Consider the following 13,404-nt stretch of genomic DNA (forward strand, 5'->3'; position numbering starts at 1 on the left):
GAAAGTTTTGCCCGGTTGCCTGTACAGAACCTGACGTGCCTTGCTTTGACAAGAGGGTATACGCAGGCCCTTGGACGCAGAAGAAGCCGATTGAGAAAAAAGCTGCCCCACATAGCTGTCTCTCTCCTCTCTCCCGGCCCTCCCTCGCCGCCTTGCCCTCCCCTGCCTGGATTGGTGCACCGCCGTCCCTGGCCTTTTAAGGGCTGTCCCCCGGTCAATCTAAAGCGACGAGCGCGGGGGGCAGGTGCCAGTCCTCCTGCAATGGATACTTTTACCAGCCAATCGTGCCCTGGCCCGTCTGCTCCCCAAATGCCTTGGAGCCAATGAGCTGATGCGGAGCGGGGTGGGGGGTGGGGTGGGAACGGCAGGGAACCAGCGGAGCCCAGGAGTCGCGGGGATTCTTCGGGGATTCTCGCTCTGCTCCGGGCAAAGAGGGCCGCGCGCTGCACTTCTCGCGCCTGAGCTGACACGGAAGGCGCGCTGCTGCTGTTTCCCCTTGCTGCGGGTTCCCTCTGGGTGTCGTCGGAATGGTGATCAAAGTGTTCGTAGCGACGTCCTCGGGGTCTACCATGGTAGGTATAGCCAGGCGATGTACGTTCCCACGGGTAAGAGCTTCCAGAAGCTTTGGGAAGCACTTTGTTGACGAGGAAAGGGGCGTGGTGCACATACGTACCGAATGGCCCGTCTTGGGTGTCTTCTGTTTTTTTTGCAAATCCAGGAGGGCCATGGGATTGGTCTGCAGCTGCAGTTAAAGTTAACAGCTTATTAATGCATCTCAGGAAGCGGGTTTGAGTCCACCAAAACTGACCGACACGTCTCCGTTATTATTTAAACGGAGGCGCACCGCAATCTTTCCGACTGATTCAAGGTGCAGAGAAACACGGAGGCTGAAATACTCTACTTCCTCAGGAGTAAGCCTACTTGAACTCACAGGGACATTCATCTGAGTAGGATTGCCCTGTGGAATAATGCCACATCTTTGTGCATGCCTGCACATCAGTGAAAAAAACAACCTTCGCACAACATATTCCTTTTAGCAAGTTTTGCAGATCTTTCTTTTCTTTTTTCTTTTTTTTTAAAGCATTCTGCTTTTGCTATTGGAACAATAATGATCATCAGACTTGGTTGTGGTGTGTAGACTTTTTCTTTTGAGAAATATTGCTATACAAGGGGTACTGCTCATGTGCACAAAAATTAAGCACATGCTATCTTAGCATTGCCATCTTAACATTTTAAATCTTTCTTACCGTGAGTTTTGAGCATGCCTACTGTTAAGTGATCAGAACAGCTATGCTGGCTGAAGCTAGCAAACGGCATGCACTGAGAAGTTTGGAAGGTGGGACCTGGGCATGAACTGTTTCCTTTTATATCCAGTTCCCACATGAGCTCAAATTGCAGCCCTGGCTGAGCAATCAGTCACAGTGACACTTCTAAACAAACTGACTGCTGCTTGCACATAGCTCCGAGGCTGCATTGCTAACTGGCTTGCACTAACACAACCTCAAGAAGTTTCCAGAGCAGAAGGACTGAAAAGGACTAAATGGAAAAGCTTGTCTTCTCCGCAACTGCAGGCTGCTCTCTTTAGCACCTGGGTAGCAGAGCTTCCATTTGGCCCAATATACTTCAAAGAGAATCGTATTTGCATTTGATTGTGTATAATGGATGATGCCATTTGCTCACCACCTGCAAATATAACATTGTCCCACACCTGTAATTAGGATGCAGTGCTTATAGTGTAATCCCAAGCATGAGGCTGCAGTCCTATATTTACTAAGACTCATTGAATTCAGTGGGACTTTCCTCAGAGTGAATATGCACAGGATTGTGGGGTAAAGCTTCTTGGTTTAGAAATGTACTTTTTTAAAAAAACAACAACCTGAAATTGCTAGATTGGTCAACTAAAACAAATAGGATTCATCAATTAAATTTCTTTAAGCAGGTTGCAACCCTAGTTGTTCCACTGTAGTGGGTTGTCATGTGGCAGAACTTAATACCTCCGGTAGTATATATGATCCATGTTATGAGTACAGTCAGAAAAGGATTGGATATGGAGACAAAGAACCTCAGACTCCTCTTACTGGCTTAGCATATTCTTACTAGTGTGAATTGGGGTGTGTATAAGAGTAAAAGAAGGCATTTTTAATTCACTGGATTCCCTAGCACTTTTGTTTTAAATAGGAATGGTATTCTTCTAACACCACCATCCTAACCATGTCTACTCAGGGGTAAGTTCTACTGACTTCAGTGGGGATTCCTGCCAGGTAACTGATACAGTTTTAGGATTGCACCCTAAATGCCTCCTGTTACACACCTGTTTATTTATCATAGGCATCTGGGTCCTGTTATAAACCATCCTTCCATTATTTTCAGCGACATGAGTGCCGCAACCCCAGAGTCGTCCGCGACTGGACCTAATGGTCAGGGGTCCCTTTACCTTTTTATAAAGTATAGGTAAAGGTACGCCTGATCGTTAGGTCCAGTCACAGACGACTCTGGGGTTGCTCTCTCCAGAGGCTGAGGGAGCCGGCGTATGTCTGCAGACGGCTTTCGGGTCATGTGGCCATCATGACTAAGCCGCTTCTGGTGAACCAGAGCAGCGCACGGAAACGCCGTTTACCTTCCCGCCGGAGCGGTACCTATTTATCTACTTGCACTTGAGGTGCTCCTGCTAGGTGGGCAGGAGCTCACCCCTGTCGTGGGGATTTGAACTGCCGACCTTCCAATTGGCAAGCCCTAGGCCATGGGAAGGCAAACTAAAGCCTGGGGGCCGGATCCGGTCCAGTTACCTTCTGAATCCAGCCTGTGGACAGTCCAGGAATCAGCATGTTTTTACATGAGTAGAATGTGTGCTTTTATTTAAAATACATCTCTGGGTTATTTGTGGGGCATAGGAATTCATTCTTTTCTTTTTTTCAAAATATAGTCCGGCCCCCCACAAGGTCTAAGGAACAGTGGACCGGCCCCCTGCTGAAAAAGTTTGCTGACCCCTGCCCTAGGCTCTGTGGTTTAAACCACAGTGCCACCCGCGTCCCTTCATGTATACTATAACTTCTCCCAAAGGCTCAGAGTGGTTTGCATTTTAAAGGTACTTCACTTTATACAAATTCATGTGACTCCCACTACCACCTGCATTTCACATCTCTCTGTTGTTTTTTTTACAGTACAGATAACATTTTAAACAATATGACCACAACCTCAAAAGCAGCTTAAACACACATACATGCAAGCAATGCTAACTATGCACTGAACAACTACTAGCCCAAACATTTTGCATCAACAATTTGTATACCTATCTAATATATTTGTAGCAGAATCCACAAAAGGAAATTGAAATCATCATCCCTATTGTATGCACATTTACTTTATAGGAAGTTCCATTGCAATCAGTATGATTTACTTTTAAACAAGTATGTTGAGGATATTTTATTTACTGCATGGAGCTGTAAATCTTGTTCCCAAATCTTGTTCCAGTACTATACTAATATACATGGATTATGTGCATCTATGGCAAGTATGGCAGACTAGGAGCATTCTGTCCCACTTGCTATACACAAGTTGCCTTGTTATCTATGGTGTTTTGCATAACCAGTGCATAACATTCTGCTCCAAAGTTTAACTGTCACCTGAGAGTTACTCTAGATATTGAATACTGAGTTGTGATAGAAGCACCATATGGCTTTTTCTTCTTCTTCATTTTACTTGAGTCCACTTTATAGTTAGCTTTTTGGGATTTAAGACAATTTATTTGTGCTTAAAGGGCGAACTGAGAAATCCAAGTCTTTCCACTCAAATAGATGGTGAATTATGTTGTTGACAATCTTGATTTCATGCAGTTCACTGTTCGGGAAATGGGTGTGTGTCTTTTTATTTTCCTATGGGCCAAGGATGAAGTATAAATTCAATGTTCCTTACTTCTCAGCAAGATCACTTAAGAATCATTCTTATACAACTTTATAATTCCTTGAAAAAGAAGCTTGTCAGCCTACTAATAGTATATTTTACAGTGATAAAAGGCAACTTCAAGTTTCAATCTTTGGATGAAACCCTCCTACCCCTGTTTTGTGAGGCACAATGTTGAGTTAAAAATACAAACTGAGAATTATGAACAATGGCTTAGAATGTAAGAAAATAGTTAGAAGTCTAAACAAGGAAGGGATAGAGTTAAAATATACATGTGTGGATGGACTGCATTTCTTGCAGAGCACCTGCTTCTATTCCAAGTCAAATTTCTTCTTCAGATACCAGAACTGAGGTTCACCTTTTAGCTTTTTGAAAGCAGCTATTTTAATGACTTTTAAAATTATTCTAGTGACTAGTAGAATCTAGCCATTCAGAACTTCCTCGAATGAGAAAGTTTGTGATATAAAATTCCTGCCGGCTAATTTCTGCTGAAAACACAAGGAGAATGATGGAACTTCCTTACTTTCAGAAATACACTGGAACATGAAAAGAACGGCCACAACGATTTATGCCAATTTGTGGATAGTATAACAAAAGACCCTTTTTATTTGCTTCTGCCGCTGTAAGGGAATAATTAGTATCACACTGGAGTGTCTCCAGGAATGAAGTTAGTAGAGTTGGTTAGTTTTTCATAATTTCTGTTGCTGTGCCGTACAGAATGTCATGTCCTGAGATGCTGGAAAATAACAATCGAGCACATGAAGGGGCGAATAAAACCACAACTTCACCATAACTTCATTCCTACATTGCAGGGGGTTGGACTAGATGACCATTGGGTTCCTTCCAGCTCTATGATTCGATAAAGTGTTTAGCGTAACCCTTAGCCCTCACTCTCCATCAAAATGAAGTCTAAATCTGCATTCAGTCACATCTACCTCTTTTTGTGTTGCTTGTTAACATTCCTTGCATTCTCTCTTCCTCCTTTGTGATCCTCCACTGTTTGAAACTCAGACTCTAAGCTCCTTGACACAGGAGCTGCTTGCTTTTATGTTACTCTGGAAATTGCCATACAAATCGATGGCACAATATAAAACAATAACAAGTAACTACAAATAACCTTTTAAAAGTATTTTAAAGTTTGAAGCAACAAATTCTTTCAAAAGAAACCCTCCCCCCCCCATCATGTCCCTAAACACTGTCACTCTCAGCACATAATAAATCTTTATTTTTTTAAAAAAAGAACAGTGTGGTTTCACAACTCTTAAGAGGGGAGCACAGACACCATGTGCTCTGCAAGCATCTTTCTGCAAAGAACCTCCTTTCTGCCTTGGAGCACAATATGGTTTGATTTCTGTAGTTTAATCTATGCCAGGGGTTGCCAGTCCTCCAGGACCAGGGGGCACATTTTGAGGAAGTGCTGTGGGCACCACTCACAAGATGTATGCTGTGGGGGTTGTTGCATAACATGAAATGGCTGTGGTGATAGGTGTGGCACGTAACACAAAATGTTTGGGTGACGTGTAACAAAAAATGCCTGCTGTGACATCACTGCATGGCATAATGGATGCCACATATGAAGGAGAAGAAATGGAGATAGGAGCACAGAATAGTGTGGGCATGCGCTCCTCACCAGCTGCCTCATCAGTGGGGGGGGGGGGGAGCACCTATATCAGTCATGTACTTCCTGTCCTGGCATCCAGTGAAACATGGGCATGTTTAGGGGGACGTATTCAAGGGAGAGGTTGATCCAGTGTAAACAGGAAATGAGCAGGAAGAGCAAATAATCTGTTGTGCATTGTGGTTTTTGGCAAGCACACCGTTATCTATGGGTGCCATGTTGGCAACTTGTGATCTATGTGGTTGGGCGTTGTATGGCGTCCTCTATTTGAAGGGCTGTCCAGTCCATACCTAGTTTAAACATAAAGAAGGGAGAGCAGAGATTCTGAAGATTAACAATTAGCACCTGACCAGACAGACGGGGCATATACACAAATTACCTGGTCACAGCTTTGCCCGCTATGGTGACATTTATTGTGTTTCTATTTAGATTAGTAATTATTTCTGAATTATCATTTATACATAAATAAATTTTAGGCAAATCTGTGTTCTCTTTTTGTGAGTGTACCAATAGTCTCTGTGTGTATCAGTGGTCTTTTTTCTCCCCTCATGGCTCCTCATTCACCTGGAACTTTAGGATCAGCTGCATATCCGGACCACCTTCCATACATTTAGGTGACCCTGCTCTTGAGGGGGAGGTGGTATTCCTTCTGAAAGAACAGTGGCTTTCAAACTGTATTCTGAAGGATGCTGGGGCTTCTTTGAAGTTTACCAGAGGTTTGTAGTGATGGACAAGATTCCCTGAAAGACCGGGGGTGGGGAGGGAATTAAATGTTTGGATGCAGCCATGTAATCTGTTACGCTACTTACATGACCTCATCAGTTTTGTCATTCACACGTGTTGCTGAGGGGAGATTGGATTTTAAATTGCATGATGGAGTCACAAGCAAAAATTATCTTTGTGACCTCATTCAAAATGACATTTGAGCATGGAATTAAGTTGCTATAAAGTTGGCAAGGAGATCGGTGCTGTTTCAGAATAAATTGCATGTACTTAGTTGGCGTCTAGGGTTATTAGCAGAATTTGCGCAGTGGCTGCCTGGCCTGAATTTGGCTGAGGAATCTGCCATCATTACAACCCTTTTTCAAGACATGTTCATATTGCTGTAATTAGGAGACTGGCTGCACGGATGCACCTGCTTTTTAACAGTACATTTATACAGGATTCTTCCTTATGCCTGATGTGACCTCAACAGCACAAGTACAGGCTAAGAAATATGCACAGGGAGCATCTTGCTTTGCCTTTAGCACTGGGAAGCTGGTGGATTCTGCCCACAGTGCAGAAGAATGGGAACACGCTTCAGGTGAACACGCTTAAACTATAGGGATTTTTGAAAGCAAATTTGGTATTTACAGTAGCTAAAACAAACAAACAAACAAAAAATACAGAGAAAATAAATGGGTAAAAATCAAAACATAACTTTAGCATTGCTTATTTAAAAAGTTCAGAGATAAACCATAACTTCCATTCTGAACAGCAGAGAGGTACAAAGAGCTTATCTGTGAGTGAGCATGATGGTGGCTGGTGTGTGTGTGCCTTTCCACCTGGCATTGATAGGGGAACTGATGCAAGGTCATGTTTGCACCATTTTGTAGTTATTTTTTCTGGTCTTTTATATGTGGATGCCATTTTATGTTAATTCTACACTCCAACACCAGCCATTTTGTGACTGCCGTCACAGTACTTCCTCAAAATTTCCAATGTGCCCATTGGCTATCCAAAGTTGGTGACCCTGTAATACAGGTTAATACAGTGCTTTTTTCTGGGGGTAGGCAGGGGTATGCCTACCCCTAAACATTTTGTGAATCTAACGGGAGAAGAAACTATTTTATTTTAAATAGTTTCTTCTCTAGCACAGTGAATCGTCAGTTCTGTTGCTACCCCCGATGGTGGCCTCATTTCCTTTCACGGTGTTTCCTGAGTCTCAGACGGAAGCGAGCGTTTAATGTGTGAAGTAGGAGTTGGAATCTAGCATAGTGATTGGTCAGTTTCATTGTTACCACCTTCGATGGCGGCTTCATTTCCTTTCCCAGTGATTTTCTTGAGTCAAAATGGAAGTACAGTGGTACCTCGGGTTAAGTACTTAATTCGTTCCGGAGGTCCATATTTAACCTGAAACTGTTCTTAACCTGAAACACCACTTTAGCTAATGGGGCCTCCCGCTGCTGCTGCGCCGCTTGAGCACGATTTCTGTTCTCATCCTGAAGGAAAGTTCTTAACCTGAAGCACTATTTCTGGGTTAGTGGAGTCTGTAACCTGAAGCGTATGTAACCTGAAGCGCATGTAACCTGAGGTACCACTGTACCCCTAATTTTTTATTTATTTATTTTTAGAAAAAAAGCACTGGGTTAATATATTGGATATATCCACTAAGTTTAGTTATGAAATATCAAATTAATTTTCTCTCTCTTTTCTAACCAGATTAAGAAGAAACAGCAAGAGGTGGTGGGCTTTTTAGAGGCCAACAAGATTGACTTTAAGGAATTGGACATAGCCTGTGATGAAGACAACCGGAAATGGATGAGAGAGAATGTTCCGGGTGAAAAGAAGCCACAAAACGGAATCCCCCTCCCTCCACAAATATTCAATGAGGAACAGTATTGTGGGGTAAGAAGTGTAAAGGTGTAATAAGTTTTGGCATTTTAAGAAAATGTACAGATTTGCTTCATGAAGTTTGCAAAACATTTTCTTGGTCCTCTGTTTGCGTTAATGTTATTGCCCGCTTTTGTGAACTGCTTGCACAAGATGGTTCTGGGTTCGGGTTTAAGTTATAGCATAGGCAGCACAGAGGTCCTTGCTGTGTCCCGGAAGAGCTTGGAGGACAGAAAAGTACCCCTGGCTGTAAGCAGGGTCCTGAAATAGGGTGGGATCAGATTGGGTTGGAGCTGGTTAAGGATTGGATCCAAAGATGTCCCATTCCCCTGAGAGGGGCAGATCTCCTCTGCCCCCACATTGCTTCCAAAGGGTGTGTGTGTGTGTGTTAAAAATAGTTGTTCCCTCACCCCCGCCATTCACCCCACTTATGATTGCTGTGCAAAGGAACTGTTCTGGGAGAAACACTGGAAAGAACTGATTTGTGCATTTTCTGGCTATTAAACACTAAGAGAACGAACCTTCTATGCTCACACAGAATGGGAGCACACATAATGTTCTCGGTCCTTTTACCATCATTATGATCCCTGTGCTGGGAGAGGTTTGTGGGGGGTCAGGAAGGGTGACATTGATATGCTAAACACACTCCTTTTCATCTAATTCCAGGGGAGTAGAGGGATGAATTCATACTGAAGGTAGGATGGATTGCAGTAGGGAATGTGCCATCCGATCTTAATAGCAAATTCATGCATAAGGGTTTGGAAGCAGTACCTGTGTTCCAGCCTAAAATAAACCAACCAAATGTTATGGTTTCCAGAAATAAATTCATTTTTTAAGTAAGAGCATAGCCCAAAACAGTACAGCTGGTGGATTCCATAAGCATTTTTACCTTCCATCAAATACTTCCAGGCTATAGGAAAAACAATGCTGATGCTCTCCCCCCCCCCCCTTGTCTTGCATTACTCCAATTTGTATCCCACAAACTTTCAGTGGAAATAAATAAATATGTGCAGTAGTTCAGCACATGGATCTGATTATTTTATGCATCCACTCCTTCAGAAATGTCTTGCACCATGGTTGTAGCAACCAGGAATGACAGTTTAAAGCTGCCTCCATAGTAGCTCTTTGTGTGGCTTGCCCCTGAGGGAGCTTCACGTTAGGTAGGAGAACATTTTAAAACAGCAACAGCTTTCTCGACTAACCTCTTCTTTATGCACATCCTGTAGCAAAAACAAGTATTCAAATGGATGGGATACAAACAGCTGATTTAGAAGCCAAGTACGAAAAATGTAATCATAAATGGAAGAGATGTTCTGATGTATGATTGAGTTCTTAGAATTAGGGTCAGAGCTATGATAAATGTCAAAGGGAGTGGGGTGCAACTGATCCTTTCAGGAATAGTCCAGGTCCTGAATCTGAAAGTACAATTTTACTGTTTAGCTCTTTCACACACAGAGCTATAAAGATATCAGAGCTGGCCAAAGACATTTTTCAACCCGAGGCAAAAATCCGTATAAAACCTGGTCCCTATTCCATGCACAGAAACCAACCACACAATCCTACTTCAACATGTACAGCATGTGTCTCCATTGGCTATGCTCAGTGGGGTTGATGGGAGTTGTAGTTTAGCAACATCTGGAGGGCCAAAGGTTCCCCACCTTTGATCTACTGCTTCTGAGGTAAGCAGGCTCAGTTAGGAGGTGCAAGGCAAACTGAGCGATTCTCAAATCTTTGACCTCTCCCTACCCCTCTGCATTGGCCACCTGTAATGGCCATCTCACCCTGCCTTGCCCTGGAGAAAATTCATGGAATTCACTTCCACAAGATGTGTTGTTTAGCCACCTGCTTAAGGGTGCTTCCACACAGGCATCGTCTCAGAAATTTGGCCTTAAAAAAAGCAACCATCAAGGAATGAACATATTAAAAAAATTAATGTGAGCCAATGAAAAAATAACCACTTTGAAAGATTCCCTTTTCCGCACACTTGTGGAATTAGAGTTCCATAGAGAACTACATAGTAGAATATATGTTGCTGAAGAGCAGCTGCTATCGAACGTCTGCATAGACTCTAAATTAGTAATATACAATATCTCTGACTCTGCACAAGGCTATTTTAGGCACCAAGCAGTTGACATACCAAAGTACACGTCTAAGGGCCTTTCCAGATGATTAGAAAGACCACTTTATATTCTTAGTACAATATTTGCACTAGCCCCAATGCAGCACCAACATAATAGCACCCCGTCCCCTTACGATGGGGAGAAGGTAGCCAAAAGGCACAGAGAGGATCTCCTTATGGTGGGCAATGGCTTCTTTCAGGCTGGCTGCTCTTAAAAAGAAGTGGTGGAGATGTGTGCTACAGAAGAGGGCCAAAATGGACAAAAACAGATTACAAACTAGCAAGGAACTATTGTGAGTGGAGAGGGGAGCTTTTTTGCTATTTGCAACATAAGTTGTTTTTTTCTTTTTTAAAGAGTAATATAAGGGTGAGCAGGACGCGGGTGGCACTGTGGGTTAAAGCCTCAGTGCCTAGGGCTTGCCGATCGAAAGGTCAGCGGTTCGAATCCCCGCGGCGGGGTGCGCTCCCGCTGTTCGGTTCCAGCGCCTGCCAACCTAGCAGTTCGAAAGCACTCCCGGGTGCAAGTAGATAAATAGGGACCGCTTACTAGCGGGAAGGTAAACGGCGTTTCCGTGTGCGGCTCTGGCTCGCCAGAGCAGCGATGTCACACTGGCCACGTGACCCGGAAGTGTCTTCGGACAGCGCTGGCCCTTGGCCTCTTTGAGTGAGATGGGCGCACAACCCTAGAGTCTGTCAAGACTGGCCCGTACGGGCAGGGGTACCTTTACCTTTACCTTATAAGGGTGAGCAAAATGCAGCTCTCCGTATGTTGATGGACTACAGTTCCCATCGTCTCTGACTTGGCTGGAGCTGATGAGAGATGTAGTCCAACAACATCTGGAGGGCCACATGTACCCTATTGCTAAACGATTGCTTCAATTCTTGAAGAGACCAGCAGAGGGAGGGTTCAGCCTCTAAACAGTTTTTAAAAATAAAAAATAAAATGGCCTGTATCTATCTATCTATCTACCTACCTAAAGACAAGCAGTATCTCTGTCCTGCTGCTCTGGATGAATAGAATGGTCCTCTTCTTTCTTAATCTTTAAGCTTAAAACAGGTGGTTACATGGCAAGTCATCTTAATCACTTCATTTGCATGCCACCTTTCCAAAAACAAACAGAAATTTCGCTCAAAGCGGCTTACAAGAACGGGAACAACAATATGTAAACAATACCAACAACTGCAAGAATAAATTTGTAATAAACAGTAAAGCAGCAACATGCAACAAATGCCACAGCAAGTTAAAAACAACAACCTATCAGTATTCTGAATGCATAAATGTAACCAGGAATGGGGAAAATTTCACCTTGGTTCTAGATGTTCTAACCATTGCTGCTATGCCCACAACAAGTGAGTCTGCTCAAATGTCTGGACCTTGGCTTCCTCAAAGGATCGTTGCCCGATGCCATCATCATGCAGACAGCAGCTTATCCCATAACGTTACTCACAGTCTCTCTCCTGAAGCAGCTTCTTATAAGGCATCCAAAAGCAGGAGGTGGGGTAGCGGGAAACATCTCTCCTATGATGTTACTCACAGTCCTTCTCCTACTACAGCTGCTTGGCTAATACCAAAACTGAACACGTAAGGATGTTTGAAGAACAATTTTGTTTTGCTTTTAAGTACATGGCTAGGAAAATATGAAAGCATTCTCCTGGACAAAAGTTCACAATGTGCAATGTGAGCTTTAGAATTAAACAGATCCCTTTCCTCATAGGAAGAGCCTTGCTGAGTCAGACTAAAGGCCTTTTTAGTTCAGCATCGCATTTCCCACAGTGACCAACCTGATGCATCTTCTGAAGCCACCAAGCCACCTAGGAGGACAGTAGCCCTTTTCCATCGTCATTTCCCAGCAAGTGGCATTTGACAGGAGTGTGCACTGCCTCTATGCATATCCGAAATAACAAGGCAAATCGGGGTGATTTGCGAAGGTCTTTCACGTTACCGAGTTGCATCACGCTGTTAACAAGGCATGTTGCAGCGGATCAGGGAGCACCCAACTTTCCAAGTAACCAAGTTGCCTGGGGAAATACCGTACCCAGGACTTAAGGGGTGGGGGGAGAAGCGTTAGAGGAGAGGAAATGGGGTGGAGCAGTGTTTGTGATATTTCATTTTGACAAACAGTTCTAGCTTGTTATCATGGTTCACACATGCATGTACATTGCTTGCATGTCCGCTCAAAAGTAATACCCATTAATTTCAAAAAGGTTCACTTCCAGCCAGGTGAGTCTGCTTGGATAATCACACTTTGGAAGGGGGGGAAACAGCAGTCGTTAAAGCCTGTGTCTTTCATTGTTTTTACCCATGCCAACAAAATGGTTTAATTTGAACTGTGGCCTGATTTGAATTCCATAACTCATTCATAGAAATAACCTTTTTGAGCATTAGCAGAGTATCTTTCTCTAATGCCTAGCTGACTGTCAAAACAGCAATACTTAGCATTTACAGAAGGACTGGCCTTATGTATAGCACTAATTTTGCTTCCTATTTTCAGTGTTTTAAATAGGTTTGCAGAATCTAGTACTTATGAACATGTTTCTTATCTATTTTTTATGTTTGTGTGTTTCTATTTCCTTTTTAGGATTTTGACTCATTTTTCTGTGCAAAAGAAGAAAATATTATTTATTCATTCCTAGGTCTTGCACCTCCACCAGGCTCATCGGTACGTTTATAACCTTTGCCAAGACTTATTCATCTTAATTTAGTGATGAATTAGACACTGATGCAGCATGTAAAACAATGTAGATTTCTATGCAGTTTTTAAAAATTGTCTTTGCACGAGACTAAAAAGCTTTTAAGGACTAATTGATGCAGATCTTGCAATAAAAATTTGCTATGAATTTGTCAAAAGCCACCCATTTGCACTAATTTATAATGAGTACATCCTGCTTTTTAACACTGCGTTCAGTGGGATATGGATTGCACCCAACTGAATATGGCAGCAAACAATTATAGTTGAATGAATGCCCCTTTCATTTTAGCAGAGCAGGTTCTGAATAAGTGTGCTTAGAACTTTTAAAGCAATAATGGCTTTAATAGGAAACTTCATTAGAGGCTCTGGGTTTTTACTCCACACAGAACAATAACACAGAAATACCAGGAATTTCCATTTCAGAGAAGCTATATGACCTGGTCCATCTAATCCTTGACTTTGCTTTTAAGTGAGATTCTCACTAC

At 42.9% G+C, this 13,404-nt stretch overlaps 1 protein-coding gene across 5 annotated transcripts in view; it reads left to right on the top strand.

Moving 5' to 3' along the window:
- The first annotated feature begins 254 nt into the window (after positions 1-254).
- SH3BGR (SH3 domain binding glutamate rich protein) overlaps positions 255-13,404 on the top strand; it is a 28,955-nt gene continuing 15,805 nt past the window's right edge. For 2 of the 5 annotated variants that reach the window (XM_083438794.1, XM_083438795.1), the window contains exons 1-3: positions 397-605; positions 7,940-8,125; positions 12,809-12,889. In XM_083438794.1, coding sequence (XP_083294920.1) covers positions 528-605; positions 7,940-8,125; positions 12,809-12,889 — 345 coding nt within the window. In that variant the 5' untranslated portion in view covers positions 397-527. Of the gene's footprint in view, positions 606-7,939; positions 8,126-12,808; positions 12,890-13,404 lie in introns of all 5 variants that reach the window. The other 3 variants (XR_014510675.1, XM_083438797.1, XM_083438796.1) reach the window with 3 other exon arrangements.

The sequence above is a fragment of the Podarcis tiliguerta genome (assembly GCF_965153285.1).
Source record: "Podarcis tiliguerta genome assembly, chromosome: 4".
NCBI lineage: Eukaryota > Metazoa > Chordata > Lepidosauria > Squamata > Lacertidae > Podarcis > Podarcis tiliguerta.